A 25,021-nucleotide genomic window follows, 5' to 3' on the forward strand; every position below is an offset into this window, starting at 1 on the left:
ATTCTCTGTCTGCCTGCTAGCCCCACCTAGCCTTTGTCTCTGCTCAACTCTTGGCTGTTCAGCTCTTTATTAGACCAATCAGGTGTTTTAGACAAAGTATCACAGCTTTACAGAATGAAAGGAAAGCAATATAATATATATAGGTAAACAGATGTAACATAGCTAAAATAATCTTCCACAACAGAAATGACTATCTTTTGTTTTTTCATCCTCACCTAGTCCTCATTCACATTTTTATAAATGTTACTCTTCCTACTCTTCTCTTTAAACTGCTTTTAGATCTAAGCACTCCTGCCCTTTTTGGTAACAACGCTGTGGTAACGGTACCTGGTTTTTGTTTTTCAAGACAGGGTTTCTTCATGTAGTCCTCCTCCTGAGGTGGACCAGAAGCCTTTGGTTTCTCTAATTACCACGCCCAATTAAAATTAAATGCCTCATCCTAACATGTGTTTTCCCCATTTACCTTAAAAAACCACCTTTTGCCTATGTGCCACATCTGTCTCCTCTATCCAGAGCCTTTGTCCCTTTGGGACAAATACCTTTCCCCCTCTCTCTTGTCCCTATTCCTTTTTCTCCTCTTAAAAATTACACCTGCAAGGTTGTTTGCTGCTGTTTTTTAGCCTGAGTTAGAAAGCAGCCACTTTTTTCCCTGCTTAGTAAAGGATCCTATCTCTCTGTCCTCACTCTTCCATTGTTGTCTGCCTAATTTAATTCATTGACTAAGGTTTCAGCTTCTTACTGGAGCTTCATCTATTTCCTAAGACGGGAATTGCTTAATCTGGATTGTAACGGGTGTGGTGGTGCAAGTGCGTGCGAGAGATGGATTCCAGTGAGCGCTTTTTAAATTTTTTTATTAGGATGATTCAATAATTTGTTTTATGGTGCCCTTTGGTCACGATTTTTTGTTTTTAAAGTACGTTTGAAATCTTAACACAGACCTAATTGTCTCTAATAGCTCCTGTTATGGAAGTATGTTCTGGTTTTTCTTTAATTTTGAAATGAATATGATGAGGTCCAGGAAAGATGGCCACTGGTAAAGAGGACTTTCTGCTTTTTTAAAGGATTTTTGTATGAACAGTACATAGGCTGCAGTGTAGCTTCATGGGATTCATCCCTAGCATGACCCTAACATTAGAAGGCTTGGTATTTTTCCTTATGTCTGTATACCACATGCATACCTGGTACTTGAGGAGATCAGAAGAGAGTGTCTGGAGTTATACAAATGTGAGCTTCCATGTGGGTGCTGAGAATGAAACTGTAGCTCTTGGAGAGCAACAAGTGTTCTTAACTTCACAGTCAACTGTCCAGTATCCAGGACACATTTTTAGAATTCAAAGCACGGGCACTTGAGACGCAGAGACAACCAGATATCTGAGCATGGTCTTCTACCTTCCTACTGCTACTTTCCCTTTACTGATTCCCAGCCATAAGATACTTTTCATCCCTCCTTCATGACTGATTTAAAGTGTTCAGAGCCCCTCATATACAAAAGGATCTCAGTCCACAGGTTGAGAACTGCTCGTCTACATAGTGAATGCCAGTCTGTGTAGAGAGATACTGTTTGTAACTGTTATTATAGTCTAGCGATAGAGTGCTTGTTTTCCCAGGAGCTAACATCAGGAGGCATAACATTTGAAATAGGATTTTTAACATCTGACAGGTGAAAAATAGCTTATTTTTTGTTGCTTATGATCTAATAGTGAGATAGTGCGGCCTAGAGTTAAAATTAAAACAAAGCCCCACTTTCTTTTTCTTTTTTTTTTTTTTTTGGTTTTAAGAGACAGGGTGTCTCTGTATTGCTTTGGACCCTGTCCTGCAACTAGCTCTTGTAGACCAGGGTGGTCTCTAACTCTAGAGATTCGCCTGTCTCTGCCTCCCAAGTGCTGGGATTAAAGGCTTACACCACCACCGCTCGGCGCCCCATTTTATTTTTAAAGGTTCCGACAACATGAAAAACCACTCATCAGCATTCTCCAATGTGCAGTGCCTTCTGGAACACACAGTGGGGCTAATGCAACCACTGTTGAATGTGCTGGAAGTGAACAGCCTGGTAAAGTGGCTCCTCTCCCTCACCCGTCTCTCCCCATAGCAGATTCCCCTGTGGATGCTGAGCCTCGGATGCACTTCCACAGCGGTCTTCATGAGCCGGAGGCACACTATGCAGCAGACGAGCCTCTCTCAGACGACCAGTCGTCCGACGAAATTATCATCAGTCAGACTGAGTTTCTGTCAGACAGTGAGGAGGTCTACTATGATCCTAGTTTTGGTGGAGTGGCGATAGCAGTTACTCATGGCTCAGTGCTGATTGAATATGCCCGGGGGGAACTTCATGCTACCACCGCTCTGAGAAATCCCAGCCGATCTAATCCTACACGTTCATCCCTTGTATTCTACCAGCACAAAAACCTGAATATGCCCAACCATGGTTTTAATCAGTACAGGGTTAAATATAAACCCCAAGATTTAATAAAAAAAAAGCCCTTAGACCGGGAGGGTCCTGATTTATCCTTGGATGCCAATTTACTCCACACAATTCCTTCTCGTATTGCACCGACCTTAACCCATGACAATGTTGTCACTGTATCCCCTTACGCTTTCACTCACATTGCAGGACCCTACAACCACTGGGTCTGAAGGCTTTTCTCCCATAATGCCTTTGCTAGTGCAGTGTGTAGTTTCTACGGTGCTGATCAAAAGAAAATCACATTGGTGTTTACTGTGTCTTCATTTCACCCATTTCAACTCCGAGGTAAAATTTAAAAGGGGGACTTAACTGTGACTATATTTTGAGAATTGGTGGAAGGCATACATTTTCAGCAAAAATAAAAGTTTTATAGTTTAAATACATAAATATCTTGGTTAAGTGTTGACCATGATAGAATCATAGTCTGGTGCTTCAAATTAAGTTTGTTTACTATGAAGAGGATTTTAACAGGTTCCTGCAATAAGTTGTAAAAACCAAGATACAGTGTTAACTCTATACATAAGTTCCTGGTGCTTAACCACATCAACACATGTAGTAATGAGCTGAATGAGTATGTCATGGTGCCATCCTTCCAGCATCTTCTGATCATTGCTATCATGTCTGCATATTTCTTTGAAATAAACCAATGAAATGCTTTTTCTCTTAAAATATCTCTTCTATATAAAATAATTCTTTATTCTAGTGGTGGGTGGAGCTGTTCATTGACTGTAAATATATATTTTGAAAAGCACTTTCTATTTTGAAAAGTAACTTGAAATAGTATGGTAGCTGAATCCTATTGTCCATTGTGTATGCATATTTGCATATCAGAGAAGTCCGTTCATATAGTGAAGAGTTCCTTTCTGTTAACTGGTTTGTATTTAAATGATCTATGACCATTGTTCTCTATTTAGGCAATACAAGATTTCCAAAAATTAGAAATGCAAAGTTGCCACCAATATCAATTTCCCCCTTTTAACTAGGAATTTTTTAAAATATTGTTCTCTGAAGTGTCCTCATGATTGAAGTGTATGACCCATGACAGATGTTTTCAAAGGGACAAATTGAGATCAACTAAATGCTTCCAGTGTTTCTTTTATTGCTTTCAGTCCAGCATCACACAGAAACATTTGTACTTTAAGCCAATTAATCTGAACCTTTTGGGTTAAAGCAATTCAATCTTTTTAGTAATCCCCTGCTTTGAAGGTCACTTCAGTGTTCCAAAGTTCTACACATTGTTTAATTGATTCATATGCCAAGACTCCCCAAACAAAAAACCTAGAACCAGGAAACTCAGTGAAATCAAATGCACAGGTGCTATGGCATTCAAGGTATTGGACAGGACTCTAATGGTGCTTCTCAGATGCCACAGGAAGCCCGCGACTACCATCGCAATCTTGGTGCAAGCTTCAGCAAAGCTCTCTAGAGAATAACTTATTGAAATAATATATGGTGCAAAGTTTCTGACTAAGGGAAAGGAAGAAGATTGTAAATAAGGAAGTGTCCATTGACATTCCAGCATTTGCAAGTAGATTTATGCTCTTTTATTATATACATTAAGGTAATTTGTTGACCTGATTTAGTAGTTTGTGTGCCTTAGAATTCTGTTTAAAAACATCTCTATTTTTAGCCTAGGGTTTCTTACACATAGAACTATATAAATGTGTTATCTTCAGCTGCTTCGGTAAGGTATTTGTTGGTGCATATTGCCAGGAATACTCCCTTGTGAAGGTAGCTTTGAGGTTTTAGGCCTTAGCTCCCACTAGAAATTGTTTCCTTGCCATGCTCATGGGTTAAAATCTTTCCTTGCCTTTATTCATCCATTCATCCACCCCTCCGGTGCACATTTAATTGAATCTTCTGGATTGAATTTGACCTTCTTTTTCCTTGAATCACCAGCTAGGATGCAATATTATAAAGACTGCTTAGGATTATTTCCCAAAATAATATTTTCTGTCTAACAGCCCTAGCTGTCCTTGAACTAGCTGTAGAACAGGCTGGCCTGGAACCTGCATTTGCTAGGATTAAAGGTGTGCACCACCATGTCTGGTTTAATAAAGTGGTTTGAGATGACAGTCACCTGACATTTTTTTCTATACCTCTATTTTACTATAATTACAAATTTCTTTTTACTTTGTTTGTGGAACCGAAGTTGAACACATATTAGGCTTTTCACGGTGTGAACACTGATCTCATTGTTACATATAACCTCCATCATAGCACAGCTGATGCTTTGAGACTAGGTCTATGTAGTCCTGGCTGTCCTGGAACTCACATAGTGGACCAGGCTACCTTACAATTCACAGAAATCTGCTTGCCCCTGCCTCTGCTGGGATTAAAACTGCCACCCCTCCTTACACTTTTGTTTTTCTTGTGCTTGTCAGTCTCATCTATATCCTTTTTCCAATTTTCTGCAAGGTACCAAATAGATCTTGTCATAAATCTCATTAAAATACCATTGTTGGTCCATTAGGATAATAGAGGTAAATTTGTGAGAGCTGTAAGTATTCCATTCATCTCCATGACATAGCTGTATGGATATCTGTAACTGACTTGATTTACCCTAAGTAAACTTCCTAGTACTTTTATTCCTGATAAGCATTTCACCATAGCATGTGCAAACTGAACACAAAGCTATGACAATATTTCATGGCAGCTTCCATCAGTTGTGGGCACACTGACCTTGAATGTGCCAAAAAGTTGCCTTCAGTTACACCGTTCAATGCATGAGATTATTTAGCAGTCTCACTGCAATAGAAGTCATAAAGCTCAGGCCCTGTGCTCAGAAACAGATGGCACCTGTCAGCTTGTAATTGCTTCAAGGCTCTGTTCTTAGGAGGATTGTGCAAAACAACCTCACCAAGAGAGTACTGTTAATGTGAACTATCGTTATTTTTGTACAAGTCCTCCATGGAGGTTCAGAGCAAGAAAGGTCATGGTAAAATTAGGTCAAGATTCCCGTGACTATCAATATCCTGGGCTTTGCAGAGAAATTACTGAATTTACCTATGAAACTAGCCTATTCTTTTCCTATAAACCAGGCAGTCCTTGTCTTTGCCATTCTCTGGATATCTTAAGGACTGGCTGGTGAAAATGTGCTGAGGAAAGCATATTTTCCTTGTATATATTACCTAGTTGTGGTTGCACAATTCCTTTCTGCCCCTCACCTAGCCATCTTTGTAAAAGGGAATGCTGGTTCATTGCACATAGCCTTCCTAAGCCTGCTCTGTTTTGTCACTTCAATGTGGCATATTTAGCCTCGTGGTGTAGCCATTGCTTGGTTGTGTAAGACATTTAGATTCTTAAAATGAAGTGGGTGTTTCGTAATGTATTTCTCGCAGCATTAGAAAGTAAATACTGCCAACCCTGTTGTCAGGAAGGCCATTCAGAAGTAGGCAATTGTCTCATGTTTTCTGAGCATGTTAGGACAGTCTTCAGAATCTGTTGTAGAGCTGGATTTTTTTTTTTAACAGAGACTTGTGTAGCCAGTCATGAACTATGACTGAGGACATTGAGAAATTTTTTTCCTTTTCTTGGTCTCACTGTATATCCCTGGCCAGCCTGGAACTCGAGACATATACCAAGCTAGCCTTGAGCCTAACAGAGGTTCCTCCTGCCTCTAATTTCACCACAGCTGGGTCCTGTAGTGCTGTGAACTGTACCCATTCTCTGGTGTATCTTTTCTATCCCCATCTGCTAGAGTGCAGTAAGGTAGTTTTAGTCACTGAGTCTTATATGCAGGTAGACTTTCCTTATCCTACAAACTTAACTGTTGATAGAAACTTGTTTCCTAGGGTAAATTTACTCTTGAAACTACAATTGTACTAGGGTGATGGTCACAGCCCTGGTATACTGGAATTAGAATCTCCTTATCTCAAACCAGCAGCTCACTACACAGTTTCCTAAATAAAAATCCTTGATGAGCCAACAGAAGCTCTGGTGATGAAGTCAAGACACCCAAAAAAAACCAAGAAGTACCTTTTTTCCTATCTGTTCTCTTCAAACTTTTAATTGAAAGTATCTTTTAAAATCAAGGTAGTGTTTTCAAAGTAAATAGGACATTAGCAAAATAATAAGCATGTCTCCCAAGTGTGGTCCAGTGCATGGGGAGGTAGAGGCATTAGGATGTTAGGTTGAAGGTCAGCCTCAGCTACATGAGTGCCTATCTTACAGACTGTTGTGTACATTGCCATCCCCCCCCACACACATACTGAAGCTTAGAAAACAGATCTCTATAGATGAATGCAAGCAACAAGAATGGCCAGCAGCTTACTCCGTGTCACACAGCAAGTCCAAAGGAATATGAGTGATATATTTATGGGTGCTTTGCTTTCATGTTACGTGTGTGTCGTATGTGCTGTGCCCATAGAAGTCAGTAGGGTCCCCTGGAAACTGGAGTTAGGCTGTCATGAGCTGCCATCCTGGTGCTGGAAAACTAACCAAGGTCTTCTGGAAGACTAACAAGTATTCTTAGCCAGTAAGCCACCCATGGATGAAGTGCTCTTAAACTGCGAAGTTCTATATGTAGTTATGCAGGAAAAACAGAATTGGGGTTTTATTAAATAGAGGTAATAAGAAAATATAAATTATTTATAAATTATTTATAAAGCAGTTTTGTTTCCATTGTTTATCTAGCTGTTTTCATTCACATATTAAAGGTCTCAAATTCTCATTTGTTCATTAAAGCTTAGGTTATGATTTATATTTTGTTTTATTTGTATGTGTGTTTTTAAGGCAGGTTCACTATATAGCTCTAGCCACCCTGGAAAATTCAATATATCCCAGGACCAAATGATTTGATCCCTAGATATACAGATTGCGTGTATGAACCACCTTATTCAGTGATCAAAAGAGATTGCCTTTATTATTAATAAATAGGAATACAAATTTTCCACTAAGTAGTGTTTTAAATAGTACTTTTAAAGCCCCTTACAATCAAAGTTTAATATATTTGTTTAAATATATTGAAATGAAGGTTTCTTGAAGGAAATGGTGCTAGCTGAACAATTTTAGTTCCTGGCCCTTTGTTATAAATATGCAAAATTACTATTTGTAACAGATTGTATCGTCTCTAGATTGCGTGGGTTGTCTTGTGGTGGGTTTTCGAGTGAGTGTGTGTCTGTGTGTGTGTTTGTGTGTTTATGTGTCTGTGTGTGTTCCTTCTGCTTTGTAGCCAAATCTTTGGAGCAAATAGACCTTTACCTAGAGAGTTAACAATACCGGATGTAAAGTTTCTAGTACTCTCCCCATAGGATATTTTACCAACCTGTATATGGAAGTGGTATGTTTTGACTATTGTGATACATTCTTTGACACAAAATGGGGCAGGCAGTTCAAGTAACTTTGAGTATTCAAGTGAGACCTCCTAAACTGGGACGTCCTCTTCCCAGCACCGTGCTGTGATAAAATAGCTGATTGTATTGGACTTTAAAGACACAGCTCATAGGAAAGATTAAATATTTTTATTGCAATGTATGGTCATATTTTTTTTAGCCTTTATGGAGTTAACATTGTGATAGGTGCTTGAAGAGAAATATTTTTCCAGAAATGGTTTTATAGCTAAAACTGGGCAGCTTTTGCATTGTGATGTGTGGGTTTCATGAAGTGTTCCCTAAGGAGAAAGCTGTAGGATCCATGGCAGAGATATCAACATGAATTTCTAGTTTGATCGTTTTCTCTCATATAGTGTAAATTAACATGCATGTCAGTAGCTTGGTTTTCAAGAAACAGCAGAATATTTATCACCAGCGGGAGTGAAACATTCATTCATGTTCCTTGCTAAACTTCCTCTAGGCATATAATCATTTTCCTAAATTAAGGCCTTGCCACCTAACTCTTGGAATATGTTTACTGTTGGTTTTCACCTATTGCTATCCTGTTGTATCTTGCTAATAGCTGTTTTTATTATAGAAAATGCTGTTAAGATTCCAATAAATGTTTTTTTTTTTTTTTTTGGTTTTTCGAGACAGGGTTTCTCTGTGGCTTTGGAGGCTGTCCTGGAACTTGCTTGGTAGTCCAGGCTGGTCTTGAACTCACAGAGATCCGCCTGCCTCTGCCTCCCGAGTGCTGGGATTAAAGGCGTGCGCCACCAACGCCCGGCTGATTCCAATAAATGTTTAATGTAGTTCTTCACATATGAGGGAAACAGTTGAGAGCACTTCATCATGCCAAAGGGAAAGAGAATCTTATGGTTTTATCCACAATCAATACTGAGTCCTCTGCACAGAATAGAATGCTTCCTAGCAGTACTTGAATACTTGGGAGTTGGAATTGCATGTTACTTGAAAGATCTAATTAAGCTAAAGTTTGATGCACAGCAATTGTACATGATTTCATGTTTATGTAGCAAAATATATTGAAATGTACTAGTATTGAAATCATAAATGTAAAAATAGTTGTGGAAATTGTCTTATTTTCTTTATCTCATTTGTTTAAAGCATAACTTTTCTTTTTTATTGTTATAACTAAATAAGGATAAATGAATACTGTAATTGAAAATATATTTTAAATCTTTGTCATGTGTTTTTTTTTTAAGCTATTGCAAATTGTATCATTCCTGATTATACACAAGTTTGTGGGTGGTATAAAATAAATTTTATACTTCTATTTTGTACCTCGTAGTCTAATTTTTCTTTCCTCCTCAGATTCTGATTTTGTCTTAAAGATTATTTTAGCTGCACGGCAGTGTGCATGCCTTTAATCCCAGCACTAGGGAGGCATCTGAAGGTGGAGCTCTGTGAGTTTGAGGTCAGTCTTGCTGTCTACCAAGCTAGTTCCAGGACTGCACAAAGAAACCATGTCTCAAGCACACACCAAAACAAAAAAACAAAAACAAACAAACAAAAAAAAACACAGACCATGTTTAAGCTACATGTTATGTTAGAAGTCATGCTTAGCATACCCAAAACCCCAGATAAGTCCAGAGACCCAAAGAAATGGTTGTTTTAATTGTATTTTATGTGCCTGGGTGTTTTGCCTGTATACATGTCTGCACCGAGTGCATATCTGGTACCTATTGAAGCTGGAAGAGGGCATTCAATTCCCTGGGATTGGCGGCACAGATGAGCCACCGTACAGGTACTGAGAACACAGGTCCTTGGGAAGAGAAACCAGTGCTCTGTAACACCCTCTGCAACCCTCTAAAACAGATTTCCATCACCCCCTCAAATCATCCTAGTATCTTTAGGCATCTGTCAGCTCCCAAGTGACTGCCCTGGTAATGACCAAAGTGATTTAACTTTGTATAGTTTTGCCCTTTTTAGAATAGAGTACAGTGAGTAGTTTATTTCCCTTAGCATACTGTTCCTTAGATTATTAACCCATACAAAGCCTTACTTTGTGTTTTGTTTAAGACAAAGTATTGTGTTACATTACATGTTGGCCTCAAAATGGGTGTCAATTACTCCTACGTGAACATCCTGAGGTCTGAGATTACAGTGATCAGTGATCTTATAGATAACAATCAGATGTTGCCCACACTTTTTCCCAGTCCTCTGGTGGTGATTCATATACCTGATTGGAAGCATGTTTGTAGCTTACTGTATACTAGCGCTAGTCCTCTCTACATAAGAATGCACCTAGTCAGCACGCCCTTAATCCCAGCACTTGGGAGGCAGAGCAGGCAGATCTCTGTGAGTTCGAAACCAAGCCTGGTCTACCAACCAAGTTCCAGGACAGGCTCCTAAACAATACAGAGAAACCCTGTCTCGAAAAACCAAAAAAAAAAGAATGCACCTAGTCTTCAATCCTAGCACTTTTGATGCAAAGGCAAGAGGATCTCTGAGTTCGAGACCAGCTTGGTCCAGAGTGAATTGCACAAGAGCCAGGATTATACAGCGGATCCCTGTCCAAGAAAACAAGTGAGGGAGGAGGCGGGGTTGAACCTATGCCATGATTCATGTTATTAGCTTCAGCTTCCCTCACCTTTCCTACATCAGTTCCAAATGCATATGACATATCTACCCTTAATTTTGTGATAGATTCCTATTGTGCTCAAAATCAGTAACAATATGCAATCTGCTTTCTCCTTTCTGCTGGGTTTTTTTTTTTTTCTGGGACCAGATCATACTATGCATTGTTCAGGATGCTGGTTTTGAACATCAAATCTTGTGGCATCATTCTCCAGAGTGCTAGGTTTACTGGCCTGCACTGCCAGGGTACCTACTCCCCAAACACACATCCCATACTGCCTGCGGGTCTCTCTTTTCTCTCCTGTAGGGAAGCAAACCCAAAGCCTCAAACTTGCCAGGCTCTTAGTCCTGAGCTACAGCCTCCACATGCTCCCCTACTTGGATGTGTGTAAATGAAAGTGACAAGGAAAATGATGGTAACTCTGCTTCCCTAATTAGACGTGAGGTAGTATTTCTCATATTGATTACACCAGGCATTGAACCCAAGGCCTCTTATTCTACTCAAGTACTTTGCCATTGAATTACTCCCTCAGTCCCCTTTCTACTTTATTTATTTATTTTTTGGTTTTTCGAGACAGGGTTTCTCTGTGGCTTTGGAGGCTGTCCTGGAACTAGCTCTTGTAGACCAGGCTGGCCTCGAACTCACAGAGATCCGCCTGCCTCTGCCTCCCGAGTGCTGGGATTAAAGGTGTGCACCACCAACTCCCGGCTCTACTTTATTTTTAAGACAGTTTCACTAAATTAACCATGGCTGGCCTTTCCATCTCCCTGCCTGCTCCCAAGATGGAGCATTATAAGTGTGCTTCACCATGACCCCTCCACAGAACTTCTCTAGTTTTCAGCAGAGTGATACAATGTAGTTAATAATCCAAGATTCTCAGGACATCTTTTTGTTTTGTTTTGTTTGCTTTCTTGTTTTTTGAGACAGGGTTTCTCTGTGTAACAACCCTAGCTGTCTTGGAACTAACTCTGTAGGCCAGGCTGGCCTCAGTCTCCTGAGTGCTGGGATTAAAGGTGTGCTCCACCACCTTCCGGCAAAACTACATCATTTTTAAAGACAAATGTTACTTTTTCCATTCCCTTAGTTGTGTGTATGTATATAAGTATGCCTAGCCTTCCTTTCCTTTCCTTTTCTTCCTTTCCCTTTCTTTTCCTCCTTTCTGTCTGCCAGAAATTTGGTTTTTGCATGCAAAACAATTCCACTGTATTCCTGTATTCTTTTGTTTGTGTGTATGGAGGGTGTGTGTGGGGGGGGGGTGTTCCACACAGGATTTCCCTGTAGCTTTGGAGCCTGTCCTGGAACCCAGCTTGGTAGACCACACAGGCCTCAAACTCACAGAGATCCTGTCTCTAGTTCCCTAATGCTGGGTTTAAAGGTGTGTGTCCCCACCAACCAGCTTGCACTGGATTTTTTTTTCCAAGATAGGGTTTCGCTGTATAACAGCCCTAGATGTCCTGGAACTAGCTCTGTAGACCAGGCTGGCCTCGAACTCACTGAGATCTGCCTGCTTCTCCCTCCTGAATGCTGGGATTAAAGGTATGTGCCACCACCACCCAATTTGTACTGGATTTTTAACTCACATGCAAAATTAGTCTGAAATGGATCAATCAGGTTTATTTTCTTCAGTTGGAAATCAATCCCTAACTTATGTGTAGAGTGACTTCTTTTATTGTTCTACTAATAAATAATTCTTGGGAGTCAGATATTAGAGTATAATCCTGATAGATCTATGGAGTGACAGAAAATGATCAGCCCACCCTCCTCTCCAAATTCCCATATTGAAAAAGCTGGAGACTCTTTCGAAGCCCCCCTAATTCCTCCCGGTGTCTCTATCAATTCGTCTGGATCTGCCAGGAAACTCTGTCATTTATTCTGGCCAGCTGAACATGGACTCCACCCTCTGAATCAAGGTTTAACTCCTTTGTCAGTCTTCGGAGCCACAATACAAACAAATCTGCAACATACATGAGGTCCAATACTACAGATTGGCTTTAGTTCTGTCCCTGGATTCTCCACTGTGGAAGGAAAGAACTGTTTCTGAACTGCTCAAGTTCTTTATGGCTCCTTAGTGTTGTCACTCACACACAGACACATCATATATACACATGCAACAATAAAATTGCACACACATGCACTTGGGAGTTAGAGGCAAGGAGATCTCTGTCAAGGCACCCTGGTCTACAAAGTGAGTTCAAGGACAGCCAGAACTACACAGAGAAGCCCTGTCTCCATGTCTCATCAGGGACAGAGGAGAAGAAAGATTTGAAATTAGCTATAGGCTCTTAGACACCAAAAAGCATGAAAAGGGGGAGGAGGAAGGAAAAGAAATCGATAAATTTAATTTACATAAAATTAAGATTTGTGAATGAATGAGGTGGGCATAGTACTCCATCCTTTCATCCCAGCAGTTGGGAGGTAGAGGCAGGCAGATCTCTGAATTTGAGGCCAGCCTAGTATACATAATACCTTCCAAGTCAGCTAGAGCTATTGTGGTGGTTTGAAAGTAATTGGCCCCCATAATCTCATAGCGTGGCTCTATCAGGAGATGTGTTTTTGTTGGAGTGGGTGTGGCCTTGTTGGAGAAAGTATGTCACTATGGGGGCAGGCTTTGAGCTTTCCTATGTTATATTACCCAATGTCTCAGTTCATTTCCTATTGCCTGCAAGACTCCCAGATACTACCCCAGCTCTATGTCTACCTGCACACTGCCACAATTCCCCTTAATGATAATGGCCTGAACCTCTGAAACTGTAATCAAGTTACCAAAATTAAATGTTTTCTTTATAAGAGTTGCCATGGGGACAGCCTCCAAAACAATACAGAGAAACCCTGTCTCGAAAAACCAAAAAAAAACAAAAACAAAAACAAAAAGAGTTGCCATGTTCACAGTGTCTTCTCACAGCAATAGAAACCTTAAGACAGCTATGCAGAGGGCCATTTCTGAAGACACAAATGAACCAAAACACTGAATGAAAAACACCAAGAAAGAAGAATCGTGGTGGTGTATGCCTTTAATCCCAGTACTCTAGGGGCAAAAAACAAGTTGCCCTCTAAGAGTTCAAGGCCAGGCTGGTCTGTATAGTAAACTCCAAGCCTGCCAGGTAAGATGTCTCAAACAAACAAACAAACAAACAAGGCAAGATTCTTATGCATCAGTAACAAAATGGTTTCCAGTTGTTACAGCGAATACTTATAGTGTGAAGTACTCAGTATGGGCTGATTGACAGGAAAAGCATCCAAGAGGAAGATGAAAGAGTGAACTGAATTTCAAATGTCGTCTATGATCCTGGATGGTGTTTTATAAAGAGTTAAGACCATAAAATACACACTGTGTTTCAGCTCAGTGTCAGAGTCCTTGCTTAGTATATGAGTCCCTGAGCTCAATCCCAAGCACCACATACATAATACGTAAATAAATGACAAAATTATGTTTAAATGATAGTCAATACTATTAATTTTTATTAGAATCAAAATTGCCAAAAAACGTGAGTGGTGGTGGTGGTGGTCGTGGTGGTAGTGGCCCATGCCTTGATGACATGATTATTTAAGTGTTAGACCCAAGGACCAAGTTCGGAATCCAGCATCGGTATGACAACTGAGCATCTGTGACCTGAGTGCTATAACCTCGAGTGGCTGTAACAATAGCACTGGGGATGTGGGGACAGCCAGGTCCCTGAGGCTCATGGGGTGTTGAGAAATATTGTTGGACAGCACACTTCTAGCTTAAACTGCAAGCTCCAGCTTCAGTGAGAGACTGTGTATCAAAAAGTCAGTAGAGCATAGCTGGAGAGATGGCTCTGTGGTTACAGAACACGCTGCCTTTTCAAAGCATCTGGGTTCAGTTCCTGGTGCTCACATAAAGGTGGCTCACCCCCAGCTGATGACTCCAGCTCCAGAGGATCTGACAGGCTCTTCTGTCCACCAAAGATACCCTACACACATGCACGTACATATAAACACAAATAAATGTGAAAAAATAAGGAGAGGCTAGAGAGATGGCTTAGAGATTAAGAACACTGGCAATCATGGTATACATCTTTAATCCCAGCATTTGGGAGGCAGAGGCAGGCAGATTTCTGTGAGGTCATAGGCCAGCCTGGTCTACAGAGTGAGTTCTAAAACTGGTTCCAAAGCAACAGAGAAACCCTGTCTCAACCCTTTTGTGCCTCAACAAACACACACACACACACACACACACACACACACACACACACACAAAGCATTGGCTGCTCCTCTAGAAGACGTGGGTCTGATTACAAACACTAACATGGCAGCTTACAATAGTCAATAACTTCAGTTTCAGGGGATCCTACGCCCTCTTCCGGCCTCCACTGGTATAAGGCACATATGTGGTGCAGATATAAATGCAACCAAAACATCTACACAGATAAAAATGTTAAGAAAAGTTGTAAAAACAAAGAAAGAGTTGTGCCATGTTGTGGTGGCACACACCTTCTATCCCAGCACTCAGGAGGCAGAGGCAGCTGGATCTCTGTGAGTTTAAGGTCAGCTTGGTCTATAGAATGAGTGCCAGGACAGCCAGGGCTACAGAGAAATCTTATCTGGAAACAAACAGACAAACAAACAAATGCTGTAGGGAGATAGAGATGGCTGGCTTCTCTGTTCTTCTAGACGTCCTGGATTCAATTCCCAGGACCTACATTAGATTATGTAGTTTCTAATCTAATACCCTCTTCCAGTGTGCATGATAAAAGGCAGATAAAGCACTCATGTACATAAAATACACAAATAAACCATTGCCAGATTGTGGTGTCATATGCCTTTAATAACCAGCGGTAGGCAGATCTCTGATTTCAAGGCTACCATGGACTACAGAGCCAATTTCAGGACAGGCAGGACTGTGAAAAGAAACTCTATCTTGATGAAAACAAATAAACAAACCAAACAAATAATCAAGAAATCTCAATAGAAGAGACATTCAGTGTTGTCCTCTGTCTTTCATACACCCATACCCTGGAAAGTACACATGCAAACACATCCAAATAGATAAATAAAACTTTTTTTAAAAAGTGGCATGGTCAGGGAGGTTGGCAAGGATGTGACACATTTCTAGTGGGAATGTAAAACAGTCCAGCCACTATAAAAATAGCTGAACACTATGTCAAAAGATAAATATAGGATTATCATATGACCCAGAATTGTATCCAGCGATACAGTCTATTCCCCCAAAGAATTGGAAACAGTTCAAAGAGAAGATTGTGAGTGTTCTGCAGAGGAGGGAAAGGAGAAAAAACCATTTGAAGCAGGGTTAGATTATATAATCCTGACTAAATTGCTATTCACCGTTTTGTCAAAGCTGGCCTTCAACTTGTGGTAATCCTTCTGCCTGGGAATATGGAGATGTGCCACTGTGGCCAGCTGGAAACTCTTTTCCTTCCATAGTTATGGGGTTCTATAATAAAAGACAGATTATAGGTCAAAGCTTTGGTTACTGAGTAGGTTTATAAGGCATCATAACAAAGGAATAATGAATTTAGAGTGAGGTGAGTATGACAAAATCCCATGTCAACTTAAACTATCCCTTGACCAGAAAAAAAAAAAAAGCAAGTCTGGTGTTTGTGACACATGCCTTTAATCCCAGCACTCTGGAGGCAGAGGCAGGGAGATTTCTGTGAGTTCGAGGCCATCCTGGTCTACCAAGCAAGTTCCAGGACAGCCTCCAAAGCAATACAGAGAAACTCTGTCTGGAAAAACTGAAAAAAAAAAAGCAGCAAGAAACTAATTATGGTTGCACAGGTCTGTTGTTATCTCAGCTGGTCAGGAGGCTGAAGTAGGAGTATTAGTTCTAGGCCTGCCTTTTATAAACTGAATTCAAGACCAGCCCAGGCAACTCTATGAGATCCTACCTCCAAGAACAAAGAGGAAAAAACACAAAGAAGATTAGGTAACAGAGTGTTTTTGCAGAATACTCAAGGCTTGAGATAGTTTCTGGTAACATACTTGGTAACATACTAACTCTGTCTCTGAGAGAAAACATCATGACAAAGAAAAAATAATTTCAGGTTTCTTTCATTTTTTTTTTGAGACAGGGTTTCTCTGTGGCTTTGGAGGCTGTCCTGGAACTAGCTCTTGTAGACCAGGTTGGTCTTGAACTCACAGAGATCTGCCTGCCTCTGCCTCCTGAGTGCTGGGATTAAAGGCGTGTGCCACCAGCGCCCGACTAATCTCAGGTTTCTAATGGCAATCTGGGGATAACTAATATGTGTGTGTGTAAGACTGGGCCTGGTCAATATACCCAACATTCATACAACAAGGATGTGTGTTCCACTATGTTCATAGCAGCATTATTTGTAATAGCCAGAACCTGGAAGCAACCTAGATGCCCCTCAACCGAAGAGTGGATAGAAAAAATGTGGTACATTTACACAATGGAGTACTAATCAGCGGGAAAAAAAAAACAATGGAATTTTGAAATTTGCAGGCAAATGGGTGGCACTAGAAAAAACCATCCTGAGTGAGATGACCCAGTCACAAAAAGAGAAACATGGTATGTATTCACTCAATTATGGATTTTAGACATGGATCAGGGGAGTGCCAGCATACAATCCCACTGCCAGAGAATCTGGGAAACAGAACCTTCATCCAGTGACTGCTGAAAGCAGAGGCAAATACCCAATGACAAACACTGAACTGAACTCCTGGAATCCAGTGTCAGAAAAGGAGAACTGATGGGCAAAGGAGCTAAGACTAGGCTGGTTTAACCCACAGAAACAGTTGTCCTGAACAAGGGGGAGCCCTTGGACTCCAGATTTATGGCTGTGTGGAAAGCATGGGACTGACCCAGACCCCCTGAATTTGGGTGTCAGTGAGGAGGCCTAGGTAATCTCTGGGGCCTTGGGTAATGTTTATCCCTGGCATACAAACAGACTTTGAGTGCCCATGCCACAATATGGAGTTACTGGAGATCCTCCATGGAGGGCCTCACCCTCCCTGGGGATCAGAGTGGAGATTGCATGGGGGACTGGGGACCTAGTGGGGAGGGTGGGGGAGAAGGGGAGAGAGAGGGAGCTGGGATTGACATGTGAAACAATGTTTCTAGCCTAAATAAATTAAAAAAAAAAAAAAGACTGGGTCTGGTGGCTCCTGGCTCTAATCCCAGAATTTGAAGCCAAAAGCAGAAGTGCCACAAGTCTGAGGCCAGCTTTGTCTATGTCTTAAGGTCCAGTCCAGAGCCAGGACTACTACTATGGCAATTTTTTTTTGTCTCAAAAAACAAAAGAAAGCCAATCACAATGAAAAAATGTTTTATCTAGTTTTTTGTTTTGTTTTGCTTTTCGAGACAGGGTTTCTCTGTATTGTTTTAGAGGCTGCCCTGGAACTCACTCAGCAGACCAGGCTGGCCTCGAACTCACAGAGATCCCCCTGCCTCTGCCTCCCGAGTGCTGGGATTAAAGGCGTGCGCCACCAACGCCCAGTTTATCTAGTGTTTTTAGGTATAGTCTATTACTTGATGAAAGTATAAAGTCACTTTCCGTAGAAGACATTTTATATTCTGCCACTAAGAAAAATAGAGAAAGGATTGAGAGAGATTTTCTTGCCTAGTTGCTTTTGGCTAAAACTAATTTTTTGTTTGTTTTTTTGAGACAGGGTTTCTCTGTGTAGCCCTGGCTGTCCTAGAACTCACTATGTAGACCAGGCTGACCTCAAACTCATAGAGATCCACCTGCCACTGCCTCCCGAGTGCTGGGATTAAAGACTGCCTAGCTAAATGTAATTCTTAAATCAAAGAGGAACTTAGTATGACATTCTGGTTTCCTTCAGGGTTGGTCATAGGTGCTTGAAAGTAGAATTAACCTGCCAGATAGTAGTAGCACACACCCTTAATCCCAGCACTCAGGAGGCAGAGGCAGGTGGATCTCTCTGAGTTCAAGGTCACCACGGTCTCCAGAGCCAGTTCGAGGACAGCCTCCAAAGTAATACAGAGAAAACAACAACAAAAACCAATCAAACAAAAAAACTGTTTCCCGGCCGGGCGTTGGTGGCGCACGCCTTTAATCCCAGCACTCGGGAGGCAGAGGCAGGCGGATCTCTGTGAGTTCGAGGCCAGCCTGGACTACCAAGTGAGTTCCAGGACAGCCTCCAAAGCCACAAAGAAACCCTGTCTCGAAAAACCAAAAAAAAAAAAAACAAAACAAAAACAAAAACTGTTTCCCTACATTGCCCTGGCTTTCCTGTGTCTTACTATGTAGATCAGGCTAGTCTGTAAATCAGAGATATCTGTCAACAAAGTACAGAAATTAAAAGTATATGTCACTATGCATGGACCTTCTTTTGAAACTTTTTGATAAGGAATATCAGATTTTACTTTACTTTATTTCTTCCTTTTATTGCTGAGAAACGTGGCCCAGGGTGTTTTGAATATATACAAATTCCTATAGTGTGATGACAGTTATATTGCAATAGTTTGAGTTCAGGATAACCTTACTAGGGTTGAAAAGTAATTGTTGAATGTTATACTTTACCAAATTGCTATAAATTATTATAGCTAAATGGGGGGAAAGACCACTCAACACTTGAAAAACACTGTGTGATCATGTGATCATAAAATTTAACTGAAAAGATACATGTAACAACACAAAAGGCTATGTATTTTATTACATTTGTTGGTTTTTGTTGAGACAGTATGGAAAACAAAATGAAAAGGAAAGAACATGACTGCTCTTGGTATGGTGGAGGAAGATGTTTACTGTAGAAATGTGGGAGAGCATAGTCAGAGGCAGGGACATCTGGGAGGGTCCCGGCTGAGCGGGGGCATGTGGAAGACCAGGGTGGGAGAGAGAGGGTGAGAGGGGAACCAGGTGTGGCAGTCAGGAGGACAAAGGTCCTAAAGTGGTGGGTAATCAAAATGTCTGGGTCATATAGAGAAACCTCTGGGAGAAGTGTAGCCCAGCCCTTGGGCTGCAGAGTTCTGGGCAGAGAGTGGGGTATGTCAGCCATACCCTGTAACTGGTAGGCACCGGGGAATGCTGGGAGAACCTGGCATCCAAGTCCATCTTTGATATGTTAAATAGGCACCTCAGAAAATTTGTCCCTTGTTTGACACTTAACAGAGACAAGGTGGGCTGGCCTTGAACTCCTGCTTTCTTGCCTCTTACCTCCCAAGTGTTAAGATGACAGACTGCTGGGCAGTGGTGGTGGTGCACATCTTTAATCCCAACACTCGGTTGGCAGAGGCACCAACCTGGTCTACTGAGTGACTTCGCAGAACAGTCTCCAAAGTTACATAGAAACCCTATCTCAAAAAACAAGAAAACAAAGCTGGGCAGTGATGGCGCATGCCTTTAATCCCAGCACTCAGGAGGCAGAGGCAGGCAGATCTCTGTGAGTTTGAGACCAACCTGGTCTCCAAGAGCTGTTCCAGGATAGCCTCCAAAGCCAGAGAAACCCTCTCTTGGAAAAAACAACCAACCAACCAACCAACCAAACAAACAAACAAAAAAACAAAGAAAGTGACAGATCCTCATCATCATACTTGGTTCATCTGATTGTACTTATATGAAATGTTCTGAACTGTACACTTTTAAACATTCTAGTCTTAGTGCTGAAGAGATGGCACCGTGGTTAAAAGCACTTGTCTCTCTCATAGAGGACCTGGGATAAATTCCCAGCACCAGTGGTGGTTCATGACCACTATTTTTTTTTTTTGTTTTGTTTTGTTTTTCAAGGCAGAGTTTCTCTGTGACTTTGGAGTTTGTCCTGGAACCAGCTCTTGTAGACCAGGCTGGCCTCGAACTTACAGAGATCTGCCTGCCTCTGCCTCCCAAGAGCTGGGATTAAAGGCGTGCGCCACCACCGCCCGACTTTCATGACTACTATTAACGACAGTTACAAGGAAATCCTCCATCCTCTTCTGAAATCTAAACATACACCTGGTGCACATACATATATGCAGGCAAAAACCCTCTAGAAATGGAAAAAAAATCTAATAAAAGCATTTGTAAAAGTTCTACCTGGTGTAGTGGTTTGTTCCTGTAAATCATGGGCACTATGAGACCCAGAAGTTCAAATCCTGTTAGGGCCACATGTGGGAAAAACTAGACACATATGTAGAGCAGGTCTTTCTTTGGACTGGCAGCTTTTTTTTTTTTTTTTTTTTTTTTTTGAGACAGCTCTAGCTGTCCTGGAACTCCCTCTGTAGACCAGGGTGTCCTCAAACTCAGAGATCTGCCTGCCTCTGCCTCTGCCTCCCGAGTGGTGGGATCAAGGGCGTATGCCTTAACAGCCCAGCTGAAATTTTTTTTTTTTGGTTTTTCGAGACAGGGTTTCTCTGTGGCTTTGGAGGCTGTCCTGGAACTCGCTTGGTAGTCCAGGCTGGTCTCGAACTCACAGAGATCCGCCTGCCTCTGCCTCCCGAGTGCTGGGATTAAAGGCGTGCGCCACCCCCCACCCCCGGCTTAAGAGCTAGTTGGAAACAAGCCTAACCTAAGGACAAGCTTTCATGATTGTCTCTGTGTTGGGGCTGAAGAGATGGCTCAGGGGTTGATAGTTCTGACTGCTCTTCCAGAAGACCTAGGTGCAATTCCCAATACCCACATGGCAGCACACAACTGTCCTAATACCTCGCACAAACACACAGGTAAAAAGAACAATGCACATTAAAAATATTTCAGCTGGCCGGGCGTTGGTGGCACACGCCTTTAATCCCAGCACTCGGGAGGCAGAGGCAGGCGGATCTCTGTGAGTTCGAGGCTGGGCTGGACCGATAGCCTCCAAAACAATACAGAGAAACCCTGTCTCGTAAAAACCAAACCAAACAAAACAAAAACAACTTACACTAACCTGTTCATATTAATCTACATTCTGCCACATGGCCTGTTACCTCTCCTCAGTACCAAACATCCAACTTCTTCCATGTCTGGCTGACGGATAGTTCCTGTCTCTCTCCGGTAGCCCTGCCTATCCTCTCTTGCCTAGCTATAGGCCGTTCAACTCTTTATTAAACCAATCAGAAGGTACGGCAGAAAGGCGAGGTAAGACTGACACATCTTCACACAGCATTCAAAAAGATTATCCCCCCATATACGAATGTATCACATATCTTCCAAATACTGATTTTTTTTTTTTTTTTTTTTTTTGGTTTTTCGAGACAGGGTTTCTCTGTAGCTTTGGAGGCTGTCCTGGAACTCGCTCTGTAGACCAGGCTGGCCTCGAACTCACAGAGATCCACCTGCCTCTGCCTCCCGAGTGCTGGGATTAAAGGCGTGCGCCACCAACGCCCGGCTAATACTGATGTTTTTTAATGTTAATTACATCTCCATTAAAAAAAAAAAGACAATTCAGATCTTACACTTTCATTCTTTCAAGCAAATCGCAGTATACTAGAAAATGGACAACCACAAGATGGCGGCCAACCCGGCGTGACCACGTGACCCCCACTGGTTCTCTGGTTCTCTGGCTCCCAGTGAGGAGCCCCGTTTTGCCTCCGAGCCGGGCACAAGGACGGCCAGCTCATTGTGAAGCAAAGCCAAGGTAACCCGGCTCGGGCACGCGCTAACTCCGGGCGCTTGTGAGCGCGCACGCGGGGAGCGCGCACGCCGAACGTCCCGCCGCCGGCGCCGGTGCCTCGCCGAGACGGGAGGAGGTGCGGCGTGGTGGGAAGAGGGCGAAGTTGGCGCATGCGCCTGGACTTGACGGGTTTTGAAATGGCTTCGGTGTTAAACCGGACCGGACACAGGTGAAGGACTGCTTAGTGCTTTTGCTCTGGAGCGGTGGGAGGCCGAGTCATGCTGCTTCGGCCCGCGGCGGGTCGGCGGAGGGCTCGGGGACGCCGGAGGTGGGAGGCGCGGGCGGGCGGTGGCGGCCGCGGTGGGGCAGGCGAGCGACGGACACGGCCCCTTTTGTGCGGGTCGGAGCAGGCCCCGCGCGGCGCGCCCTTCCCCCAGCGCGCCGGCTCCCGGCCCCTCAGGTGCGGCCTGCCTGCGCCCCTCAGCCTGCTCGGGCGGACGCCGTGCGTGCTCGGGCCGGCGCGGCCGCGGCGCCGAGCCCCAGCCGGGTCCCGGGCGGCCGCGACTGTTTTCGGGGGTTAGAGGCGCTCTCAGACCGGCCTAAGGGCCTCGGGGACAGTGACGGCCCGCGGGCCCCTGCGGACGCTGTGGCCGTGGCCTGAGGCGCTTGGGTTCCATCTTCCGCGGCCTGCGCCCTAGAGAGGCTGGAACGGGAGGAAGATGGGCGTCACAGCCCGGCCCGTCGGGTGCCCAGCTGGGGTGGCCAGGCCCATCCTTACCTTTTCTCTTTGACTTCGGCGGGGGGAGGACATGGGGGGGTCTTCGCAGCGGTTCTTTTTGAGGCGTGCGTTCTCCCAACGGCCTTTCCTCTCCGGAGTGGAGAGACTAGGGTGACAGAGGCCATAGTGATTTCCCTAGCCACATCCTCAAGTAATGTTCGTTATTAAAATCCTCAGTACCTTTGCCTTTATGGGGGAGGGGGCGTCACGACGTAGTTTCCGTTATTGACATAACCACTGCATGACCTCAGTCCATTGCCCGGAGACACACTCAGGCTATTTATTCTTTCTGTGTCTATCACGTTTGTTTATACACAGTCTTCTGTATAGCCTTAGCTATAACGCCATATAAACCATGCTGGCCTGGAATTTATAGAGGTCTGACTGACTCTGCCTCCTGAGTGCTGAGGTTAAAGGTGTGCGCCACCAAGCCTGGCCAGGCCTTTTTTTGAAAAATGTCACTGTAGTCCCTGTCACTGTAGTCCCGGAAGGAAGTTCCTGTAAATCCACCCCTAAAGATACCATTTAAATACGGTATACCTAGTGATCTTGTTGATGGTGTGTTTTATTTTAAAGGTTCGGTTTGCACACATTCTGTTCCAGTTCTCCTTTGGAACACGTCTTTAATCTGTCAGTCACTTCTCTAAAATAGCCTTTTGTGGTATTTTTAATTTGGTTGAACTTTGACACATGAATCCTTCCTTCATAGATACCTGCTATAGAAGAGAAGTAAGTCAAGGTTTCTCCCTCCTTGAATCATGGCTCAGTTTGGAGGACAGAAGAATCCACCGTGGGCCACTCAGTTTACAGCCACTGCAGTATCACAACCAGGTCAGGCAACTGAACACTTGTACCGTGTGTGTGTGTGTGTGTGTGTGTGTGTGTGTGTGTGTGTGTGTGTGTGTGTGTGTGTGTGTGTGTGTGTGTGTGTGTGTGGGCTGTCTCAGTTGGGATTTAGGTTAATGCACGGGATAGCAAAATGTTTGAAAATGGTGTATCTTTTTTTTTAAGGACATTTTTGAAAATTAACATAACAACAAAACTATCCAGGAGTTTGGACGATTTTATAGCTTTTTTTTCCTTTTGTTTTTTTGGCTTGGTTTGGTTTTTTGAGGCAGGGTTCTCTCTGTGTAGCTTTGGAGCCTGTCTTGGAACTTGTTTTATATACCAGGCTGGCCTCGAATGGACAGCCTGCCTCAGCCCCGGAACGATAGAATTAAAGGCATTTGTTACTACTGTGCAGTGGTCTTGTTTGTTGGTTTGTTTTTGTTATCTGTATCTTAAAAGAGTTTTTAAATTTATTTATTTATTTATTTAGTTTGTTTGTTTGTTTTTTGGGTTTTTCCAGACAGGGTTTCTCGGTGGCTTTGGAGGCTGTCTGCCTCCCGAGTGCTGGGATTAAAGGCGAGCACCACCAACACCCAGCCACTTTATCATTTTTGTTTTGCATTTGATATAGAGTCTCCATTAGCAGTAACCCTTAAGGCATGGGCCACCAAACCTGGCTTATAGTTTTCAAATACCTTAAGTTATCTTTTTTTCACCAGTTTATTGAGACAGGTTTTCTCTGTGTAGTTCTGGCTGTCCTGGAACTTGCTCTGTAAACCAAATTGGCATTGAATTCACAGAGATCTACCAGCCTCTGCCTCCCTGGAACTAAAGGTGTACACCACCATGCCAATAATTAGAGTTGACTTAATTATGTGTTATGGAACATTACTTTATTAGAACAAACCGATCTACCTTTCTCCCTGCTTCCTTCCCTTCTTTGTGTTGCTTAGGGATTTAATCTATGTAGTTTCAAGACACGTTTTAGACCAGGTATGGTGATACATGCCTCAAAAAAACACAACAGAAAAACAAAACCAAAAAAATCATACATTTTAAATATATCTAAATGCCATAATTTATAAAATGTTTTATACGACTTTTTCTTTAAAAATTTGTTATTTTTTGCTGGACATGGTGGTATATGCTTTTAATTCTAACACTCAGGAGGCAGAGGCAGGTGACTCTTTTAGTTTGAAGTCTAAATAGTGACTTCCATGATGGTCAGGGCTACATAGAGAGACCTTGTCTCAATAGCCATCCCATCTTTTCTTTCTTTCTTTTTTTTTCCCACTAATTAAAAAAAAATTACATTTGTGTGTGCCTCTGGGGGATGGGGAGTTGGGAGGAGACAGTGCACATGTACCCAGTGAGCCTTCTCACTCACTCATTGTGCGTCTAATGTATATGAGTACGTGTGTGTGTGTGTGTGTGTCTGTCTGTCTGTCTGTCTGTCTTGTCTGTCTGTCTGTGTTTCTGTTTGTGTCTGTGTGTGTATAGGTTAGAGGACAGCTTTGGGGGTTCTTTCCCTCCACGATAGGTTCTGGTATTGAACTCAGATTGTAGGATTTGCA

The 25,021-nt window shown here is 42.6% G+C and overlaps 3 protein-coding genes across 11 annotated transcripts in view; 2 read left to right on the forward strand and 1 right to left on the reverse strand.

Annotated features, from left to right (window-relative positions):
• Positions 1 to 3,133, forward strand: part of Tet1 (tet methylcytosine dioxygenase 1) — a 65,172-nt gene extending 62,039 nt beyond the window's left edge. For 2 of the 3 annotated variants that reach the window (XM_040732575.1, XM_040732574.1), the window contains exon 13: positions 2,090 to 3,133. In XM_040732575.1, the coding sequence (XP_040588509.1) occupies positions 2,090 to 2,634 (545 nt within the window). In that variant the 3' untranslated portion in view covers positions 2,635 to 3,133. The remainder of the gene's footprint in view (positions 1 to 2,089) is intronic. The other variant, XM_040732576.1, reaches the window with a different exon arrangement.
• The window catches only part of LOC121134392 (translation initiation factor IF-2-like), a 43,966-nt gene extending 20,701 nt beyond the window's left edge, over positions 1 to 23,265 (reverse strand). The window contains exons 1-4 of one of the 5 annotated variants that reach the window (XR_005871467.1): positions 22,620 to 23,265; positions 21,684 to 22,544; positions 15,680 to 15,788; positions 13,812 to 14,307 (exon numbers count right to left, since the gene is read on the reverse strand). Coding sequence is in view for 1 of the 5 variants with exons in the window: in XM_040732580.1 (XP_040588514.1) it covers positions 22,322 to 22,544; positions 22,620 to 22,744 (348 nt within the window). In the remaining 4 variants the exon portion in view is untranslated. Of the gene's footprint in view, positions 1 to 13,811; positions 14,308 to 15,679; positions 15,789 to 21,683; positions 22,545 to 22,619 lie in introns of those variants that run through there. The other 4 variants (XR_005871464.1, XR_005871466.1, XR_005871465.1 and 1 more) reach the window with 4 other exon arrangements.
• Ccar1 (cell division cycle and apoptosis regulator 1) overlaps positions 21,939 to 25,021 on the forward strand; it is a 46,990-nt gene continuing 43,907 nt past the window's right edge. For all 3 annotated transcript variants that reach the window (XM_040732577.1, XM_040732579.1, XM_040732578.1), the window contains exons 1-2: positions 21,939 to 22,070; positions 23,329 to 23,450. In XM_040732577.1, coding sequence (XP_040588511.1) covers positions 23,378 to 23,450 — 73 coding nt within the window. In that variant the 5' untranslated portion in view covers positions 21,939 to 22,070; positions 23,329 to 23,377. The remainder of the gene's footprint in view (positions 22,071 to 23,328; positions 23,451 to 25,021) is intronic.

Source organism: Mesocricetus auratus, unplaced genomic scaffold (genome assembly GCF_017639785.1).
Source record: "Mesocricetus auratus isolate SY011 unplaced genomic scaffold, BCM_Maur_2.0 Super-Scaffold_100027, whole genome shotgun sequence".
NCBI classification, from domain to species: Eukaryota; Metazoa; Chordata; class Mammalia; order Rodentia; family Cricetidae; genus Mesocricetus; species Mesocricetus auratus.